At 39.9% G+C, this 22606-nt stretch overlaps 1 protein-coding gene across 3 annotated transcripts in view; it reads right to left on the bottom strand.

Annotated features, from left to right (window-relative positions):
* Positions 1 to 22606, bottom strand: part of TOM1L1 (target of myb1 like 1 membrane trafficking protein) — a 53012-nt gene that overhangs the window by 4960 nt on the left and 25446 nt on the right. For 2 of the 3 annotated variants that reach the window (XM_067715620.1, XM_067715621.1), the window contains 6 exons: positions 15867 to 16000; positions 11419 to 11479; positions 10916 to 11033; positions 9517 to 9613; positions 2363 to 2414; positions 47 to 152 (listed from right to left, as the gene is read on the bottom strand). In XM_067715620.1, the coding sequence (XP_067571721.1) occupies positions 47 to 152; positions 2363 to 2414; positions 9517 to 9613; positions 10916 to 11033; positions 11419 to 11479; positions 15867 to 16000 (568 nt within the window). The remainder of the gene's footprint in view (positions 1 to 46; positions 153 to 2362; positions 2415 to 9516; positions 9614 to 10915; positions 11034 to 11418; positions 11480 to 15866; positions 16001 to 22606) is intronic. The other variant, XR_010937458.1, reaches the window with a different exon arrangement.

Here is a 22606-nt window from a genome sequence, read left to right as displayed (position 1 = left end):
TCTCACAAGTTTCCTTATTTGATGCAAATAATAAGGTGTCAAGTACCTGGATGATTGCTGGGCAGGGATGGTGGTGTCTGGTTTGATGGTGTTGCTGGAATGGTCTTTAGAGTAACTGGCTGTAGTAATACTGAATTTGAATATTCCGGAAACTGAAGAGAGCAGGGTGTACGTTCAAATAAACATTCTACATTAAGCTTTACTTTATAATTTAGATTCCTGGGCTTCCAAGGGGCAGTATTCCAAGAACCATATATTCTGAACTGGATAAGAATTAGTAATTATTAACTATTATTTTAGTTTTTAAGATAATAACCCCTTACAGAATTTACTGCTTTTCTGTCTGGTTTCATGCCCATTGCACCTCATTTCCCATATAAAATGTAAACTTAAAAAAAATGTTGCTTTTTAAAAAAAGAAGCAGGAATGTATGGCTCAGACCAGAGTCTGTTGTTCCACACTGAATAAAACCTGGGCCTCAAAGGACAAAAAACAATATTAACCACAAAAAAGCATAAGGTGAAGATATTAAATCAAGACTTAAAGATTAAAGTTTTAATTAGAAATATCTCTTCTTGTAATTTTCTTCATTCATTTCACAAGTATGTCCTGGGCACCCACTGTATGCCAGGCTCTATAAATAAAGCAGTAAATAAAGCAGGCCAAATCCCTACCCTCAAGAAGCAGACAATCAACAAACGTAAACAGGTGTCAGATAGCAAGTGCTCTCTGGAAAAAGCAGGGTAATGGGAGAAGAGAGGCTGGGGTGGGATATTTCTCTGACAGTCATAGTCAAGGGAATGCCTCACCACTGGGGACACTGAGCAGAGCCCTGATTCTGATGCGGGTCCTGTGATTAGCTAAGGTCATATGGTCATATGCTCTGAAGCAGGGGGGTGGCCAGTGCAGTTGGAGAGGCAAGAGGTGCAGCTAGAGAGGTAGTGGGAGGGGTCAGAGCAGCATTTCAGGCTTTTACTGAGTAAAATGGAGTCAGGAAGAAAATCACAGGTGGTTTTAGAGCAAATGGGTAACATAATACAAACTTTACTTTTAAAAAAGATTGCCATGGGGACTTCCCTGGTGGTCCAGTGGTTAAGAATTGGTCTTGCAATCCAGGGGACACTGGTTTGAACCCTGGTCAGGGAACTAAGATCCCACATGCTGCAGGGCAACTAAGCCCGTGTGCCACAGCTGCTGAACCCATGTGCCACAACTAGAGAGCCCACACACTGCAACTAATGAGCCCACGTGCTCTGGAGCCCGTGTGCCACAACTAGAGAGAAGCCCACACACTGCAACGAAAGATCCCATGTGCTGCAACTAAGACCCGACACAGCCAAAAAAAAAAAAAAATGAAAAAATAAAAGATTGCTCTGGTTTCTGTTTTAAGAATAGATTGTGTGATGGGGGTGGGGGTGGAGAGGAAGGTGAAGGCTGAAGCAAGGCAACACTCAGGGAGGCCACTGCAATATCCATCTGATGGTAGCTTGAAATGGGATGTGGTAGTGGAGGTGGTGAGAAGTGGCTGGATAATGGATATATTTTGAAGGTAGAGGTAAAATGGTGGAGGCCACCATGATTTCTCAAGGTTTTTGACCTCAGCCCCTGAAACAGTGGTCATTTACTGAGTGGGGGAGACAGCAGGAAGAGCAAATCGGGAGACAGGGCTGAAAGAAAACGAGGAGATGTGAAGTGGAAGGTGGAAATGTGAGTTCTGAGTGTAGGGAAGGCATAAGGTCTGGAGACAGCAACTTGTAAGTCGTCAGTCTGAATGGAATTTCAAGATATGAGACCAAAAGACCATGGAGGAATGAATGCCAGATTCCTGGGGTCTCCAATACTGAAAGGCCAGTAGAGGAGGAGGGACCAACAAAGGGGATGGAGAACTGAGGCAAGAGAAGAACCCAAAGTGAGTGGTGTCTGAAAGCCACACGTGCAGAAAATAGGATGTGACTGACTGTCAGTTGCTGTTGATCAGGTGAGATGAAGACTGAGAATTGCAGGACTACATTTAGTAAATCTGGAGGTCTCTGGTGACCTTGACAAGAGCTCTGCCAGTAAAGTGGCTGGAATGAGAACTTGTCTGAAGTCTGTCAGAGGATGGGAGGAAAGAAAGTGGAGACGGCAAATATAAACAGCTCTAAGGGAATTCTGATCCTTAACCATCTTTCTAACGGAAGTGAGACTACACTTGTCTATCTTATATGATTAAAAAGACAGCAAGGAAAAGTCCTAACAAGGGCTGCATCAACACATTATAAAGAAACTTTGAGCAGAACATGAGAATTAAGGACCAGGAGTTCCTTTTTAGCATGATAATTGCTCATCAGGTGCACTGCCAGGGAAGGTCTTCATTACTTACACTCTCATATGTAGGACTTGAGGCGAGGTTTTGGCTGGTCCTTTGGACAAACCTAGGATAGTGTGATAACACAGCATGATTACCCTACAGTGAGATCAAAGATGCCAAAAGATGAGTTTCCTGGTCTAAAAACAAAACCCAAAATGTACCTTCAGACTACACAAACGTATTAATTTTATATATCAATAAAAATTACCATTGGTTTTAGTGCCCAGCAGATCATGATGCCCAAATACCAAAGACAGTAAAGATAAAACCCTGTCCCCAGGCAGTGGCAGCCTTGAGACCCTGGAGTGTGCACACTATACCAGTGACAGCAGAGCCTTCAGTCTTTGCATGAGCGTAGCTACCACCCCATCGTTTCCTAAAGGATGAGGGGCAATGCAGAGTAGAAGTTAGGAAGGGGGGACAGTTTGGAGTAAAGTTGGAATAAACACACTTCACCCTGTCTCTCCCACCAAATGCAGCTATAAAACATGGACAGGATGCGTGGAGCAAATATTTGAGAACTGAAAAGTAAACACTAGTTACAGGCTGATTGGGAAAGAAGACTAGAATTTGAGTATCAGTGAAATGTTGGTGAACTTACCATGTTCTGCCCCTCTGGTATTCCCTAACTGGAATGCAGTGCAGCCTAAAATCCAAGTGGGCAGTGAAGACAGAGCTCCAGGAGAAGCCTCTCATTCTCACTCAAGGAGCAGAAAAGGGAAATCCTAATGCTCAGAGAGAGTGTGGAAATCCCCCATCCCTTTTCTCCTCTTTGTTCTTTCACACCCCAAACCCTAGGCAATCCCAAGGTGGCTGCAGTGACAGCAGAGGCAACAGGGACCTACAGGGGCTTAAAACTCTGAGTGAGGGGAACCTTCCTCTCTAAGAGGTAGAACTGTGATCCCAAGAGGATATGGCAAACCTCTGTTGTTTCTTTTATCCCTTCTGTCTTGCCATTTGGTGCCCAACACAAGCATAGTCAAGGAAATGCATGGCATAGTAAACCTTCAGCTTTTTGACTGGAGAGCCAAAAAAGGGCGTCCCAGGAAAGCAAAGAACCAGAGAAATCACAAAGAGGGAGGAATTCAGGAAAACAACCTTAAAGTTGTTTATGAAACAACTTTATGCATCTATGCATCCATGGCTGATCCCAATAAATGCCAAAGATGTTGAGAACTGAACACACAGCCTGCTATCCAGACCTTACATGAATACTGGGTGGCACACATGTGGGACAGGTCTCAATGGCACTGCCAAGGCTTTGAAAATTTAACTGACATCAGAACCGAAGCACACAGAAGGCAGGCTGAAACTGTGGCGTAAACCTCATGAGGTTGTTTGCCTACTAATCAAAACATCAACATTCTCAACAGGATTTAGATAAGATGAAGTGTCTCATATCATTAAAAATGTCCAAGATACAATCCAAAATTACTATGCATATGAAGAACTGAGAAAATTTAAACTTGCAAGAGAAAAGACAATCAACAGTGGTTGACATCCAGAGTACACAGATGCTGAAATTATCTTACAATTTTAAAGCAGCTATTTATACAAATGCTTCAGCAAGGAACTGTGAACACTCTTGATAAAAAACAGGAAAATAGAGTCTCAGCAAAGAAACACAAGATTATAAAGAAGAGCCAAATGGGAATTTTAGAATTGAAAATTTCAGTAACTGAAATTTTTAAAAAGTTACAGAATGAGCTAAACAGCAAAGTGGGGATGACAGAGGAAATAGAGTGAGAAAAGCAATGAACAGAACCCTATGGATCTATGAAACAATGACAACAGATCTAACGTGTGCCATCAAAAGTCCCAGAAGGACGGCAGAAGGTGTGTAGTGCTGAAAAAAACATTTGAAGAAATAAAGGCTTAAAACTTCGCAAATTTGGTCAAAGACAAACCCACAGATTCAAGAAGTTCAGTGTAATAGGTTGAGTCGTGGCTCCCAAAGAGTTATGTCCTTGTCCTAATTCCTGGAACCTATGAGTGTCACCTTATTTGGAAAAAGGGTTTTTGTAGATATAATTAAGGACACTGAGATGATGTTCGAGTGGGCACTAAATTCAATGACAAGTGACCTTAAAACAGAAAAACAGGAGTGGGGGGAAGGAGGGGCTGAGACACACAGGGGAGAAGGTAATGTGAAGGTGGAGAAAGAAAGTGAAGTGATGTGGCCACAAGCCAAAATAACAAAGGAGTGCCAACACTCACCAGAATCTTTAAGAGGCAAAGAATGGCTTCTCCTCTGAGAGCCCTGGAGGGAGACTGCCTTGCTTTCTCTCAGACTTCTAGCCTCCAGAACTCTATAAAGAGAAGTTCCTGTGGTTTTAAACCCACCAATTTGTGGTGTTTTTATGGTAGCCACAGGAAATGAATACACTCAGTAAAACCAAAAGACAGCCATGCTCAGACACATCATAATCAAACTGTTGAAAATTAGAAGAAAAGTTCTTAAAGCACAGACAGAAAAAAACAACACAGAATCAACAGGGGAAAATTTGAATGAATGTTAGCTTTCTCATTAGAAGCCATTTAGGCCAGAGGAGACTGGAGCAATGTTTAAAAACTGCTGGAAGAAAAGAACCATCTACCCAGAATCCAATGAGAATATCCTTCAGGAACAAAAATGAGAAAGACATACTCACATGAAATAATCTAAGAGACTTTCACTGCCAACAGACCTTCTCTAAAATAATGCTAAGAGAAATTCTTCAGAGAGAAGAGAAATTATACCAGAATAGAAGGAAAGCAACAGAAATGGTAACTATTGGGTAAATATAATAGACTATTCTTCTCTTCCTGAGTCTTTAAAATTTATTTGAGGGTTGCAAGCAAAAACTATATTATGGAAAAATAATTGTATAATAATTATACATTGTCTAGTTGTGGTTTTTTAACATACATAATACATACAGTAACTATAATTTATATTATTAAAGGGGAGCGCTGTATGATAATAAGGTTTCTACATTTCACTTCAAATGGGAAAATACTGGTTTTAAGTACCCCCCAAAAACTGTAATTCCTAGAGCAACCATTCCTCCCCTCCCCATATATACACTACACAAAGATACAAAATCACGATAAAATGGAATATTGAAAACATTCAAATAACCTAAAGTATGAAGGAAAGAGGAAACAGAAAAAAAACCCACACACACCAAAGGGAACAAATAGCAAATTACACAGTGCTAGACCTAAATCCAAACATACTAAATGTAAATGGTCTAAACATACCAATTAAAGACATAAATTATTAAAATACATAAAAATGTACGACCCAACCATATGTTATCAATTAGAAACTCACTTCAAATAATTAAGTTAAAAGTAAAAAGGCAGGGCTTCCCTGGTGGTGCAGTGGATAAGACTCTGCCTGCCGATGCAGGGGGCACAGGTTCCATCCCTGGTCCAGGAAGATCCCACATGCCACGGAGCAACTAAGCCCATGCACCACAACTACTAAGCCTGCACTCTAGAGCCCGTGAGCCACAACTACTGAAGCACATGTGCCTAGAGCCCGTGGTCCACAACGAAGAATAGCTCCCGCTCACCGCAACTAGAGAAAAGCCCACGTACAGCAACGAAGACCCAACGCAGCCAAAAAAAAAGTAAAAAGGCAGAAGATATACCATGTGAACACTAATCAAAAGAAAGCTAGAGTGGCTATATTAATATCAAAGTAAACATGAGGGCAAAGACAATTACAACGTATAAAGAGGGGACATTACATAATGATAAAAGGGTCAATTCACCAAGAAGACAACAATCCTGAATGCAAATGCACTTAAAGACAGCTTCAAATACATGAAGCAAATAATTTTACATAAACTTTTCTAGAAATATCACATACTGTATGACTCTATTCAGATGCTATTGTCACAAACTATAATGATAGAGAACAGACTGGTGGCTGCTGGGGGTTGGGGATGGGGATGTGTGACTATAAAGGAATAATAGCATAAGGGAGCTTTTTGGGATAATGAACTATTCTACATTCGGACTGTGGGGGTGGTTACATGAATCTATGTATATATGTTAAAATACATAGAACTGTACACCAAACAAAAAAAGGGTCAGTTTTACCATACGGAATTTTTTTTTTTTTTTTTTTTTTTTGCGGTATGTGGGCCTCTCACTGTTGTGGCATCTCCCGTTGCAGAGCACAGGCTCCAGACTCATAGGCTCAGCGGCCATGGCTCCCGGGCCTAGCCGCTCCACGGCATGTGGGATCTTCCTGGACTGGGGCACGAACCCGTGTCCCCTGCATTGGCAGGCGGACTCTCAACCACTGTGCCACCAGGGAAGCTCTCGGAAATTTTTAAAATAAAATTAAAGTGCAGAAAGAAAATAAAGAGAGCAGGTATGGAAATCAGATCCACTTGAATTTGAATCCTCTTTTTGCACTAGTTAGCAGCCTTGGTTTCTTCACTTGTACAGTGAATATTGGGGATACCTATCTCATAGGCCTGTAGGGAGCACTAGTAAGTAATTAGTAAGCATTTCTTATTCTTCTTAGCCTATGGCCTGATACTAACTGGGCTATAAATATGACCTGTGGCTTTATCCCATCATCATCGCTTTTCAGGGATCCTTTCTGTTATGAATAATTCCATCACTCGTTTGTTCTGTGATGATAAATTAAACTGCAAACACAGAGAGATGGAAAAATCTCAAGACTGTAAGATATTTTGATGGCTGATTTTGCCACTCATATGTAATCTTTGGCATATGATTTAACCCAGATTCATGCCTTAGGTAACTTTAGCGCTTCAATTTCCATCACTAAAAAACTGACTAGTGATACTTTCACTCATGTATCAATATAAGCTTCTCCTGAAAATCAGAAAAAAAATAGATACAAAAGACATAGTCTAGAAAACAAAATATAGATGTCACACATTATCTTTTATTCCAGTAAATTCTAAGAACTATTATAATTATTTTGATATCTGGAACTTGGGCAGACAATTATAACAGGGTTTCTAACGATCAGCCGATCACTTATGGTTCCCCAGAGACATTTTTTAAAACTAAAGATTCTTGCTACTGAATCAGAGTTTCTGGTGGCCAGCAATTTTACTGTTCAATAATCACTCAAGTGATTTTTATGCACCTTAGAGTATGAGATCCACAAAACTAAGCAGCTGTTAGCTAGGATTTGATCTTTGTGTGAGTTGTATAGACAGACATTTTTTGTAATGGGATTTCATCTTTATGGTCAATCTTTCCCAACAAGATTTGCAGAATAAAGGAAAACAGAATCAGCTACTTCAGACCACATTGTTTACTAATCAACTTCACTGGAGTTCTGCCTACAACATTTCAACATTTACTTGCATCACAGCAGTCAAGACCAGAGGGAGTCAAGCTAAGGTAATGACCCAACCTGGTGCTTCAAGAGATAGCCATGTCCCAGCACATGAATCTTTCCTTTCTCTCTTCTTCCCTTACACATTTTTTTGGTTTTTTTTTGCTTTTTTCCCCAGTTTGATTCTCCTTTCTCTTCTCCTCAGTCTGCCCCTCTCCTTTTTAATATAGAAAAGTAACTAAAAAATATCTAAGTCCATTGACATAAAAACACAGCCAAGACATGCTGTTGAGTGAAAAACAAAAGCAAGGTTCAAAACAGTATGCATAGTATGCTGCCCTTTATTTAATAAAGGAGAAAAAATAATTCATATTCTTATTTACCTAAAGACACTTTGGAAGGATAAATAAGAAACTAACAAAGGGGTTTCCCGGGTGGGAGCAGGTATGACCCAAGGGAGGGCAAGAGGCAGGATGGGGGTGGGATGAGATCAAGTATTGTCCTTGTACATCTTTTTATATTGCTTTGATATCTGCATCATGGAAATGTATTGCCTATTACCTAAAATACATATATTTAAAAGGAAAAAAAAGAATACAATAGGCTTTGATGGAAGGCAAATCTAACTTCTGTTTATTTTTTTGCTGTTTATCTGCTCCATCCTGCCTCTTCTTGACCTTAGGTAACCATGTTTTTTTTAGGTTCTTCTGCATCTTTCTTATGATTCTCTATGCAAAGAGTGGCAAATATTAGCATATATTACTTCTCACTTTCTTATACAAATTTGAGATAGTATACACACACTACTTTGCACCTTTTCTCATTTAATAATAAATACATTGGTGATTGTCCCTCACATAGAGGGCCTACTTTTTTCTCCAGAAGTATAATAATATATTGTGTAGATGTTTATTTAACCATTCCCCAAACTGAAGGGTACTTGAGTTGTTTCTAATTATTAGCTATTGCACAAATGCTGTCAAGAATAATCTTGTAAAGACCTTATTTTGCATAAATAAGCATAAATTCCTAGACTGCAAGTTCAAACGTAAATGCATTTATAATTTTAATAGATATTGCCACTTGCCCCTCATAAAAACTGCACAGTTTTGTGATAGTATCTGTCTCTCCACAGTTAACAAAGCATGTTAACAAACATGTAGACTACTGCCAATCTGTGAGGTTAAAAAAAGTCTTATTGCAGTTTAATTTATATTTCTGTAACTGTACGTAAGGCTGGGCATCACTGAGCAAAAATATGTTTCTAAATCATCTGTATTTCTTTTTTGGTGAACTATCAGTTCACCAGACCTGCTACTTAATCGCTACATGAACTTCTATTCCCTAGGTCTCAGCCTTTTTTCCTATAAAATGGGAATAATGATAATAGCACTGATCCAAGAACTTTTGAAAAGATTAAATGCAATAAATAAAAACAGGTCAGCAAAGTGCCTGCCACATAGCAAGTGCTCTGCAATCTGTGTGGTCGTTTCTGTTCCCCCACTTTGTCTTTGTATTTTTCCTACCTCCTGTTACCACTAAAAAAATAAGAGAAACAGAGAATTTATGGAAGGCTTGCTATGTACTCAGTGCTATACTAGGAGGTACATACAGCATTGCACAGAATCTTTTTAAGAATCCTAGAGAGTATTCTTAGAAGAGAAATGAAGGCTCACACTGGTTAAGTTTCTCATCCAAGGTCACACAGCTAATAGGAACCAGTACTGAAATTCTAAATCAGTTATGTATGATTCCTAAGTCTCTACCTTTTCTATTATGTCATGTTTTCTTAAATACGAGGAATCAGAATGAGATGGAATTAGTTCTGGAGTATTACTGACATACTTACAGGGGTGTTTCTGTGTTTTCTGAGGCTAGCAAATCCACCTGTGGATGAAGACTGGGTTTCAAGTTGTTTGTTACAACAGGACTTGTAGAGCTGAAATCTAGAACACAAAATGTACTTATTGCTTGGCTCTAAAACATTTTGTCCATCAGTTCTGTTGAATTTTCTGTTTTTTTTAAAAAAAAAAAAACACCAAATTAAGGAGATTGAGATAGTTCTGTCACCGTAAAATCGTGGGATTTCCTCAAACAGAAATTCAAAAACATCATTTATGGCAACTGGAAAGAGAGAAATTCCCTGCCATAAAAAGAGGATGTTGTAAAGGTAGCAAACGTTATTGTGTTGGGTTTTCTAAAATCCCAAGCTGACTCACAATGGAAGGGATTTTATGTCTTTTCCTGTCAAGCACAAAAGTAAAAAGCTATGGCATATATAGAGCTCTACCCTCACCTCTCCAAACTCTCAAGTTCCCATAATCATGAGACACCCCAAAGAGAATAATTATTTCCACCCCCGCTCTGAAAATGCCTGATAAAAACTCAAGAAAACTCTTCAATATAATGGACTCCAAACATCCCACTGGTCTAAGCAAGCAGCCAACATTTTAGAAATGGGTTAAGTAATAAGAAAACCACAAATTGAGTGATACTGACTATTCTGATTCTAAAAAATCCTGCTAACATAAAGGAAAACAAACTGATTTTAATTTGGCAGAAAATTCTGGATTTCAGCATTTTTCATCATCTTTACTTTGTAATTTACCAAAACTCTTTGGGAAGGGTAATAGGAGACAACAAATAAGACAGATAAGGTAGGTAACCCTAAGCCTACAGTGCAACATCATTCATTTACCTTCACAGAAGACCATTAAAGCAACAATTGCTCTCACTTTATAAAGTAGGAAAGTCTCTAAGGTGGGGGGCTAAGAGGTGCCAGAACTGGGATTTCAACTTGGACTTCTCTGACTCAAAAGCTTGTGATTTGCCCTCCACATTTCGCCATCATGAGGACTCATAATTCCTGATTTTGTCTATATGCATCAAATATTCCCCTTCCTGATGCTATAGTATGGCAGAGAAAACCAAAGATAATAGTGAGTGGGTTCACAGTAGGTTTAAGTATTGGCCATGGAGCTGAACAAGCTCTATAAGCAGGCCAGGCGAATTTGTCAAAATACTAAGCCAGTGGGACGAGTTTCAAGGACCTCCTCCGCCAGACACATCCCATTCCTGTACTGGGTGTGACCTACCATTTGTCAAGAAGTACTTAAATCTCCTGATATAGTTCTCTGATATTCAAACTGACTTCAGTTCTTCTCAGGTTCCATTTAATCAAGAAACCAAGAGAACTGTTTCACATCAAGCTCTTCCACTGGTCTGAAAAGGCCCATGTGCTTATTTACTTAAGTCTGAAAGCTGAGCATTCAGGGTGCTGAGTTCTCCCAAAGTGGCCCTATGCATCGGAGGGCTGCGACTCAGGTCAAGGAGATCGGAGGATGGGGCAGAAGGTTCACTGGTAGTCTGAAAACAAAGCAAACAAAAACACAATTTAGAAAAAACTATGTCAGGCAGTTTGTCACAGCTTTCTCCCCAGACTTTCCTTTGGAGAAAGGAAGATCCTATTTGGAAGTATCCTGAGAGGGAACTCTCCATTCAATAGACAATGCTAGTACTAATCACATCTCGCCACTGACATGGGTCCCTGCTTAATTAGAGAATCTTCTTATGACCTCTTATCAATAACTCAATGAGTTATTAAGGCAGATACTCTACACTACTAAAACCACTCCAAATCATTAATGCATGTCTTCTCTTTTTTAAGACTTGTTTTATATAAGCTTTGCTCCTTGCTGTAGAATTCATAAAATTTTCAATTGTTTATTTTATAACAGTTCTATTTACTTACATTGGCATCTTCCCTCTGGTTCTTATTTTGCTCCAAAATTCTTTGTTGGTTTCGAATGAACCTGTTTGAATTAACAAAATGCAAGTCTTTAAAAGAAAACAGATATGAAAATGCTATAATATTTAACAGAATTATTAATGTGCAAATATTTAGGGATAATCAGCCTCATCCCCAATTCCCAATAAAGTACTTTAATAACTTTTTCCCAGTTTATAAAAGTAATAATGCCTTTAAAGAAAACTATGAGAAAATGGACAAATATTACAAATATGAATAATTCCATAATCAAGATATGGTTCCTATTAATATTATGATATACTTCTTTCTAGTATTTTTTTCTGTAAGTTAATCTATTTTAAACTTAGTTGAAATTATACTTTACATAATTCTGTATTCTAATTCCATTATGTTCAGATCATTTTTCTAGTTATTCAGAAATACAACTTATAGTGGTTGCATACTTAACCTAATGAATCACATATATAAATATTCTCCTTATTCTCAAATATTTGAGTTGTTTCTAATTTTGCCAAAATTATCAAAAATGATCATTTTCCATAAAATTCACATACAATTAACATATTTTCACTGTTTAATCTTCATTTTTATAAGACACTTGACACCTAACAATATTACCTTTTACAACTTTGTTTTAATTTTACATTGTTCGTACACTGTGGGTAAAGGAGGAGCAGTTAAATAAATAAATAAGAGAATAGGTTTCAAAGAATAGTGAAGCTGAAAGCAGAAATCCAAGGCACAAGTGTCAGTATTATTACTGAGTAGTTATAGGACCACACATATGATCCTCAGTTCTCCATCTACTCAAAGAGAATAGCAATATCTGAACCATTTCCTCAAAGTTATTCTCAAGGGCGAGATACAGACAGATAATACAGGTGGATGAATGTGGAAATGCTTTGCAAACTAAAAGCTGCTTTAGAAATACATAGTATTACTCTTACGACACATTGATTCCATGAACCTAAACACTTTCAAGTCTAAAAGCTTATACTGAATTAAAACATGACTTAGGTTTAAGGATTTTCCCCTTTCTAACACACGTACTACTTCTTCCATCTACTCATGGTATTGGCTTCCTGCATGCTAGCTAGTTATGTGCAAGGTATGAACAACCTTCACAAATCAAGCCTTGAGTAACAATTTCTGTTACCTTATTTGCACAGCTATTCCCTGGATGTAATGAGTGGAAACTTCTGGGGATTTTGGAATAGGGTGAATGTATTTTGCCTGTGGGATGGATGTGAATCTTTAGGGAACAGAGGGCAGACTGTGGTGAGCATGGTAAGTAGGATGATTCCCCTGCCAAGATATCCACATCCTAATCAATGGAACGGTGAATATGTTAGGTTAGATGGCATATGGAGTGAAGATTGCTAATGAGTGGACTTTAACAGGGAGATTATCCTGGACCACACAGATGAGCCCAGTGTAATCACAAAGGTCCTTAAATGTGGACGAGGGAGGCAGACGAAGGAAGCAAGAGGGATACAATGTGAGAAGGACCCGACCAGACAACTTTGGCTTTGAAGATGGAGGAAAGGGGTCAGGAGCCTAGAAAAGTGGCATAAGTTGCACAAGTTAAGGAAAAGATTTTCCTCCAAAAAGGAATGCAGCCCTGGTTCAAAGCTGAATCAGAAAAAGCTGTTCACAGAAATAACCCAGTCTCCTGATATCAAGACCAGATAAACACACATTCCCCCTTGGAGGAAGCTTTTAGTAAGGGGTCTTATGGTTTGTAATAGAATTCTCCAAAATGAAAACCATGAGTCAGCACTCTACTGAAAACCATATGGTTTTCCTTAGATATCTTCCCATTTACAAAGATTTATACCAACCACCCCCCCAAAAAGACCAAACAAACAACAAAAAAACCCCCAAAAAAACGAAGGGCAAGCTTTGCTCAGTGGTAAGGGAACATGGTCACAGGGCTCACATCCCTCCCTTGGTGCCCTGTCACCTCTTCACAGAACGGCCGCTCTCCCTGACAGTGAGATAGTGAGGGAAAGAACTTATTTTGCAGCTGTGGGTTTTACTTCCCTGATTCTCTTGGTTCATTCACGATGAGTGGGGAAAAAAAGTCTAGACAATAAATTAGAAGGCTCACTGGGACAAGAAGAGGAGGAGGACAAGAAATTAATATTTAATGTGCTAGCACCCAGCTAGGTGCTTTAATATACATTATCACATTTAATTCTTAGAAACAAACAAATAAAATAAACAAACCCTCTCCAAATAGGTAGTATTATCCTCTTTAATAAATAGGAAAAAACCCAAATCTTAAAAAAAGTTAAGCAATTTGTCCAAAATCATCAGTAAGACTTGAATCCGGACCTGTTCACCTCCTTCCCTTATGTCACACTGGTCCCATTCTTCATCTGTTGGTGGGAAATATGGCCACTAATTCCAGGGAATTCTCGACAGAAATGGTTCCCCTAAGGGTGTCTTGAAATGTCACTGTAACTAGGAGGAAAACCTCTGATATTTAGCAGGTAGGGGCCACATAAGGGAAAACTGCCCTACCCAAAATGCCAATACAACTCTTATTTGAAACAAGGATCTAGAAAAAGTTTGGGGATCTCAAAGACTCCAGAATTTCTATGCTAGGAAGGCCTAGGTACAGGTTTGGAAAGAGACCAGGAGACTTGCCTGAAGCTATGTTTGTATATAGCACTTCTCATTAAGACTGAGGAGAAAGCCACCTGTCAAGCGAAGCATGCTGCCGCTCTTTGGGGCCGGGTTCTAGGTGCCAGCTCTCTCCCCAGGCCTGTTGTGCCTTCCCATAGCTTCACAACCGTATGTGCTCTTACCTGCTCCTGGTTTAGTCAACTCCTCCTCATCCCAGAGTTCTCAGCTTAAATGGTACTTCCTCATAGAAGCCTTCCTGTCCTTCTTCTGACCTGGATTAGGTCTGGCTGTTATTCTCACTAAACAGACCTCCTATTCACTGCATTTATTTCACTTTCCAAGTGTGTATATTTATATATATGATTGAAGGTGTTTTCCTGACTATAGGCTTGACTATAGATTACAATAGGTTATAAAACTATTACTTTGGGGGCTTCCCTGGTGGCACAGTGGTTGAGAGTCCGCCTACCGATGCAGGGGACACGGGTTTGTGCCCCGGTCCGGGAAGATCCCACATGCCGCGGAGCGGCTGCGCCCGTGAGTCATGGCCGCTGAGCCTGCGGGTCCGGAGCCTGTGCTCCGCAACGGGAGAGGCCACAACGGTGAGAGGCCCGCGTACCACAAAAAAAAAAAAAAAAAAAAAAAAAAAAAAAAAAAGACTATTACTTTGATGAATGAATAAAAGACTTGGAAACAACTTAAATGCCTAATAAGTGAACTGTGAGAGAAACGTGGACCATTATGCAGCTATTAAAAATAATGGTTTAGTCAAAGCATTTAAGAACATAGGATACACAAATACTGGTTTTACGGCAAAGAAAATCAAGGGAGAAACAAAAGTATATGTTCTTTATATGATCACGACTATAAAAAAGTTTAGAAAAATACTAAAATGTTAGAGACAAAATTATGAGTACAGTTGACCCCTGTATCCACAGGTTCTGTATCTGTGGGTTCTGTATCTGAGGATTCAACCAACCTCAGATTGAAAATATTTGAAAAAGAAAAATTCCAGAAAGTTCTAAAAAGGAAACTTGAATTTGCCATGAACCAGCATCTATTTACATAGCATTTACATTTACTAGGTATTATAAGTAATCTAGAGATGATTTAAAGTGTACAGGAGGATGTGCATAGGTTATATGCAAATACTACACTATTTTACATAAAGGGCTTAAGCATCTGTGGATCTTGGTATCCTTGGGGGGGGGGGGGTTCCTGGAAACAATCCCCTACAGATATCAAGAGATGACTGTGTTTAAACTTTTTGCCTTCATACTTTTATGAATGGAATTTAGAAAAAAAATCTGTGTTCATATACAGCTTATCCTCACTGGCTACTCTGGTTTTGTGTAGACTATTTTCTCCATATAAATATCCTCCTCTCTTCTCTTTACCATTTCCATGTTGTTCTCCACCTCAAACTTAGGGTAAACCTCACTTTCACTACGACTCTTTGTTTATAGCATTGGTCTATTTGAGAGCTTACGATGTGCTCAGTGCAGACAACATTCTGTGATTAAGATCCAGGCCCTGCTCACAGGGCAGTACGTGAGCATTGCTTACACTGCCCGTGAATGCCCCTCACACTGCTCAGGCACACGCTCATTCCTGCAAGCCATATCACACACTCCCAGAAGAGCAGGACCAGGATTCCCTATCTTGGGAGGAAGGCAGCCATGTCCAGAACTTATTCCTGATCTTTCTGAGTGCTCACCTGTAGGCACTCTAAGAACACAGAGTACCTGGAGGTTAAACTAGCACTGGAGGAGGGTCGGAGAGGGCGTGCCACTGCTCACCTCTCATATCCAAGGATGGCGTTATTCAAATCCTCATTCACCTGAATTAGCTCAACAGTGACATCTTCATTCTCCACCACTACAAGCAGGTCCATGATCCTCTCCTGCATCTCCCGACCTGTCTTATAAAGTTTCTGTCAAAGAAGGAGAGAGATTTCTTCTTCAGTGCTAAAAAAACAACTGATTTGCCAATCTGTATACTACTGTGACCATCTCCACACTGAGTCACCTATGGGAGATTACCAAAGTATTTAACTATGGACAGCTCATCCTTTCTCTATGAAGGATATCAGAACAATATTTTCCTCTAAAAATCAAAATGGGCATCATAAGGACAATAATGTACATTGCATGTAATGCTGGACTAGAAGTCAGAAGTGGTGTACAGGAATTCTAGGTTTACTACTTATTAGCTGTGCTGTGTTAGGGAAAAAAAATCACTTGTTTTCTAAATCTGTTTACTCACTTGACAAGTGAAAAATATACTACTTGCCACATCTACCTCAAGGGGTGACAGAAAATCAAATGAGGTGTATAATGAGGAAATATATAACTATAAAGAACTACATAAAACATAAAATGCTATTGTTGTTATTTGTGGTAATAGAAGAAAGTAGTTAAAATGCATTTATAGCAGTATAATTTTCTTGTTATGTTTTACTTAAACATGTAACGTTTATAGTTACAACATCACATTCCAAGGTAAACTGAAGCAGGATTAAAAAACTAGTCATCAATGCCATTTTTATTTGGACTGCCTGGAATCACTGTATTACACAAGACTCTACTCCCCAAACCAGCTTTTTCTCATAAGCATCAGAGGCACCTACAACAGACTTACTGACTCAGAATTGCCTAGGCTGAGAGTTTGGGAATTTACACTTTTTAACAAGCATCTCAAAGTGTTTCTTATGTACACTGATACTTGAGAACTGCTATCTTACAACTTACTTTCTCTTAGGCAAACCTCCAGTAAGCCTGAGGAGCATAAAACTGGTATTAATATTCCTTCAAACCCACCCTGGCTAGAATTTGTCCATGTAATAATACATTAACATCAGGCAAGAACACAGGAAAGCTCTCCTTTCAAAATGAAAGCAGCAGAACTTGCTAAATCACAGCACTATTACATTATCTGATCTTTTCCCTCAAGAAAGACAGACTTAAAAAAAAAAAAAAAAAAAGACCTGCTGAAAAACTTACACTTCACAAAACCATTTAGAATCTCAAACAATCTATCACAAGATTTCCAACAGGAAATCTCTAAATAAATAAACCAAACCACTACTAGCTGGCATTTAGACTTAGAGGTAAAGGCTACCATACCTCCACAAAATCTTAACAGAAGTATTTAGAAGACAGAAGAAAAGGGAAAGGAAAAAAAAAGTGAGACAGACAGATGACAGACTCTAGGTGTTCATACTTGCACTGTGCAACCAGAAAAATTGTCCCGGTTCCTAATGATGTGGTCACTGTCTGCAGCAGTTGACAAACTTTTCCTTAAAGGTCCAGATATTAAATATTTTCTGCTTTGTAGGCCACAAAGCCTGTGTTGTAACTACCCAACTCTGCCAAGGTGAGAGTAACCACACACAATATGTAAACAAATGGGTGTGGCCACATCCTAGTAAAATTAAGTCAGGTGGTTGCCAAATTTGAGTCACTTATGGTCCCCTGGTAGAGCACAAAGAGAAAAGACTTCAGACTCAGTGATCCAAAGGTCTCTCCCATCTACATACCTGATACGGGATATGGTTAAAACTTAGCCTCAGTTTACTTTTTTATCTGTAAAACAAGGATAACAACCATCTTATAGGGTTGTTGTCAGAACAGAAAATGATGCGGTTGAAACCCACGTATGGCATACAGGGTAGTCAATGAATGTATTATGGTTGCCTAAGGAGGTGTCCCTAGCAGCTTAACTAGCAAACTAATATTATACATTCCTGGGACTTCCCTGGTGGTCCAGTGGATAAGACTCTGCACTCCCAATGCAGGGGGCCTGGGTTCGATCTCTGGTCAGGGAACTAGATCCGGCATGCATGCTACAACTAAGAAGTCTGCATGCTGCAACTAAGACCTGGTGCAGCCAAAATAAATACATATATATATATATTTTTAAAAAAGGAAAAAACTAAGAAGCATTTGGTTATAACCCCATGATGAACGAGAACTTTACCTCTGTTCTGCGTTAGTGTACAGAACAGTTCTCCTCCTTGCTCACTGGCAGCCTTGCTAGAACAATGTCAAGATCAAGGAAATACAATGGCTGTTAGATGCCTGTGACAAAAGTAGAAAGTAATCTGAAATGAATTTGCAGCCAACGTCAACAGCCCCCGGTCACATGAAGACTGTCCCTTTGCCCTCTCAAGAGACAGATGGAATGGAAACATGAAAGGGGCACCACATTTCTCAGCAGGTTTGCAAAGCAGAATTTGAAAAACCTCTTCAAAAGCCAGCCCACTCTGATCTTTGCAATTGATGTCTGTCTCAGAGGAGGGCCAAGCCACCTGGAAACAGCACAGATCAAGTACCATGGACCAAAAGGATGGGTCAGAAGTTCCCCACAGCAGGCACCTGCAGGGCTGTGGATGTGGGGAGCAAGGGGGCACGAGTTAAAATACGGAGGAACAGCTGCTGGTGCATATGCCCATCACAGAGGCCCTGGAATCGCCTCCCTTTACACCATATCAAAGCCCAGGCAGGCTTCTGAGCTAAAGTGATTCTAACAATCAATTCAAACGTCTTTGGAGCAAAACAAAAAGGAGCTCATTAAGAGCTTCCTCTTCTGACATCCAGATGGCTCCCACTCTTTCGCAGAGCATTCAGGAATTAAGGAAGAAGATTCTTCCACACTTTGAACTTCAACTGCAATTGTCCCACATTCACCAACACAGGGCAACTCAATAAAAAGAAAAACAAAAGTATCTGAACATATCCCTTGAAAAAGTAATAAAAGGAAGAAATGTGTTTGCTTAACAGCCTTCTCTGGAAATAATACCTCTGGCACTACTGCTATTACACATCTCCTCTCTCCCAGGACCTCCTACCAAGACAGCAAGAGACCCCGAGAACGTCCCTATATACTCAAAACCAAAACTGCCCCCGCTCACCATGAAACCAAACATTCCTCAGCATAACTTGCTCATACACTTTCTTCTTTCTTTTACAGGCTTCTATTGAATGAATGACAAGTTAACAGTTAACATAATCCTCCAGAAAATCATTAACTTCCAACTCTTTTTCCCAACTAAATATTGTAAACATCTTCAGTAACTCCTTAGCCCTTCTTTTGCCCTAAATCATTAATTCTTCAACAGAGGATCAATCTATTCAACTTAATAGACATTTGATAAGCTCACTCAGTACACAAAACATACACTCTAAATGTGCATAGCTGTATGGATTTATAACTAGAGGTCTTGGTTACTGCCTTCAAGTTGCTTCCACTCTAGCTCAGGAGCTAATATATACCCACATGAACAGACAATAGGTTAGCCACCTATGCTAGAAAGTCAGTCCTGGGTTCAAAATGAGAAACAAGAGCTATACTGGATAGAACACAGCCTCAGGAGGACAAGGTTCCCACTCCAGCTCCATCACTCGCTTGCCACTGTGTGGACAAATCATTCCCTTTCTGAACATGTAGCCTCATCTGTAAAGGGAGATGGTCTTAATGGCATTGAAAGTCCGTTCCACTCTTAACACCTTACAAGTCTCTGAATGGGAAAGACAGTAAGAGCAGTCAGGGCAGATGACTTTTTATTTTACTCTCAGGTTTTTTTTTCTCAACTGTTACCAATTATTCTCACAGGACCAAATTTTAGATTCACATGATTTGAAACTTCTCTAATAAGTTAGAGTAAGGCTTTTTCTAGTTGTGCTTTCAGAATTGGAGCTCACTTTATTCTACAGAAGACGAAAACATTCTCTTCTTTCATTGTCCTTACTGGGTCTAGGCAAAAACAAGACTAAAATGGGAGGTGAGCCACTCACGGTAAGAGTACGGTGATTCAGAGACAAGTACACAACACCTAGAAAACAAATGCAAGAACGTGCAGCAACATTTCATTGCTGTGACCAGAACAGATACTTTTAACTCATCGCAATACTCATAGACTAGACGTGGCCTCAGAATCTTCGCACACCACTCTGGCAAGCTAAAAGAAATCCTGTCTCTGCCCCTAATGAAGTTCAAAGTGGTTGGGAAAGGTGTCTTTCACCAAAATAGTTTCATTGCCTAAGAATCTAACAAAGAGAAAGGAGCTCTGAGAATAAGCAGGGCTTCGGGATCTAACCGCTCGGCACGGATTGGAGGAACAGATAGGGGATTCCACATAAGTATACCAGATTTCAGACAGAAGGAAACAGACAATGCATTTCAAATAAACAGAACAGCTGCCAGAAGGTATGCGCCAACAGACAAAACAGGAAATGCTTTTAATGTTAACAAACTGCATATAAGACTGTGATCACTGGTAAAGTATATGTACAAGAAGAGCCGAGAAATTTTTGAGCGGAGACTTTTCCTACCGGCTGCACACCTTTCTTTTGCCTTTCAGATCCACCATCCATACTCTGCCCTGCTGTGTGCCCTGGGGGCTGGCCTGTAGCGGGCATACCACCAGGTCCCCTGCCCTCTAGCTTTTGACTGGGTTCAGCCCACAGGATGCACGGGGAGGAAATGGGAGGGCGAAGGAGAGTGAGGTCTGGATATTATCTTCATTCCTTCCACCAAAGGCACCACTACTCTCAAGGCTGCCTTCCTCATATTCTGCCCACTGGGTTCTGGCAAAAGTTTCTTCTTGCCTATTTATGCCTAGGGGTATTAGCTAATAGCCCAGGGTAACAAACTTGCTCCTGTGGTTTCTCTGAGCCCTGTGGTACCTCACTAAATAAACAGTACCTTGATTAAATTCTTTTCAAATTACCCAAATGGAGCATGCCATCTGTTTCACTGATAAGCCCTAAAAGGCATGAAAACAGAGCAATTTAAATAGTATGATACCAACACAGGGATAGACAAACAGATCAAACCAAGAGAACAGCCTCTGGAAAGACATCCTTGCACTAGAATAAAAATATGATAAAGAGGTATTTGAAATCAGTGGAGAAGGTATAAATTGTTACTAAATGTTATTTGGACAACCAGCCATATAACTGAAAAAGATCAATGAAGGGAAAATCTCTAACTGATACCAAGGATAAAGATTTTAATTTTATTTTTTAAATTAATTAATTTTGGCTGCATTGGGTCTTTGTTGCTGCTCACAGGCTTTCTCTAGTTGCAGAGAGTGGGGGCTACTCTTCGTTGCGGTGCGCAGGCTTCTCATTGAAGTGGCTTCTCTCGTTGTGGAGCATGGGCTCTAGGCACACGGGCTTCAGTAGCTGTGGCACGTGGGCTCAGTAGTTGTAGCTTGCAGGCTCTAGAGCACAGGCTCAGTAGTTGTGGCACACAGGCTTAGTTGCTCCGCGGCATGTGGGAACTTCCCGGACCAGGGATCAAACCCGTGTCCCCTGCATCGGCAAGCAGATTCTTAACTGCTGTGCCATCAGGGAAGTCCCAAGATTTTAATTTTAAACCACATAAAATCAAGGGAAAATCCATTAATTTATTAAAGATATTTTTGTTGAATGATTACATTGTGCAGCACTGCTCTGGGAGCGGAACCTGAGCAGTAAACAGGACAAGGCTTTGAAGCATCCATTCTAGAAGGCAAAGACAGCTGCACAATCATGCAGGAAAAGCATCAGTGTGCTGGGCAGAGAATGAAAAGGGGGTGAAAAAGAAAGTGATGACTTTAAACTGGGGAGCCAGTGAAGACCCCTCTGAGGAGGTAACATACTAAGTTGGAATGATGAGAAAAAGCTGGCCATTAAAAGACAGGGGAAGCATGAGAGTCAAGGGTGAAACAGCTCCCCGACAAGAACGAACTCAGTGTGTCCAGGGAATAGGAAGGTGGTCGCTGTGGCTGGACCAAGGACACATGAGCTATGGAAGGAAAGGCGGGCAGGAGCAGACTGGGAGAGGTTTTGTGGCCAGAGTAAGAAAGTTGGGTTTTATTCCAAGTGTAATGGGAAGCCACTGGAGGGTTTCCAGCAAGGAGCAACATGATCTGGTCTACCTTTTAGAAAGCTATAGAGATGCTCAATATCATTAGTTATTAGGGAAACGCAAATCAAAACTATAGTGAGATACCACTTCACACCTACTACGTAGCTAAAAAACTCCAGAAAACCACAAGTGTTGGCAAGGAAGTGGAGAAATTGAAACCTGTGTGTTGCTGGTGGGAATGTAAAATGGTGCAGCCACTGTGGAAAAAAGTTTGGCAGTTCCTCCAAAAAGTTAAACATAGAGTTTCTATATGACCTAGTGATGCTACTCTGAGGTATATACTCAAAAGAACATAGGTATTCAAACAAAAACTTACACATGAATGTTCACAGCAGCTATTCACAATAGCCAAAAGGTAGAAACAACTCAAATGTCCATCAACTAATAAATAAATAAATAAATAAAATATAGTATACCCATACAATGGAATATTGGGCCATAAAATGTGCTACAGCATGGTTGAACCTTGAAAACATTATAGTAAGTGAAAGAATCATATTTTATGATTCCATGTATATGAAATACTCAGAATAGGTAAATAAATACACAGAAAGAGAAAGCAGATAACTGGTTGCCTGGGACTGGGCAAAGACAGGAAGGGAGAGAGATTGCTTAATGGGTATAG

This window comes from Pseudorca crassidens, chromosome 19 (assembly GCF_039906515.1).
Source record: "Pseudorca crassidens isolate mPseCra1 chromosome 19, mPseCra1.hap1, whole genome shotgun sequence".
Lineage (NCBI taxonomy): Eukaryota > Metazoa > Chordata > Mammalia > Artiodactyla > Delphinidae > Pseudorca > Pseudorca crassidens.
This window is presented reverse-complemented; position numbering and strand designations above follow the sequence as displayed.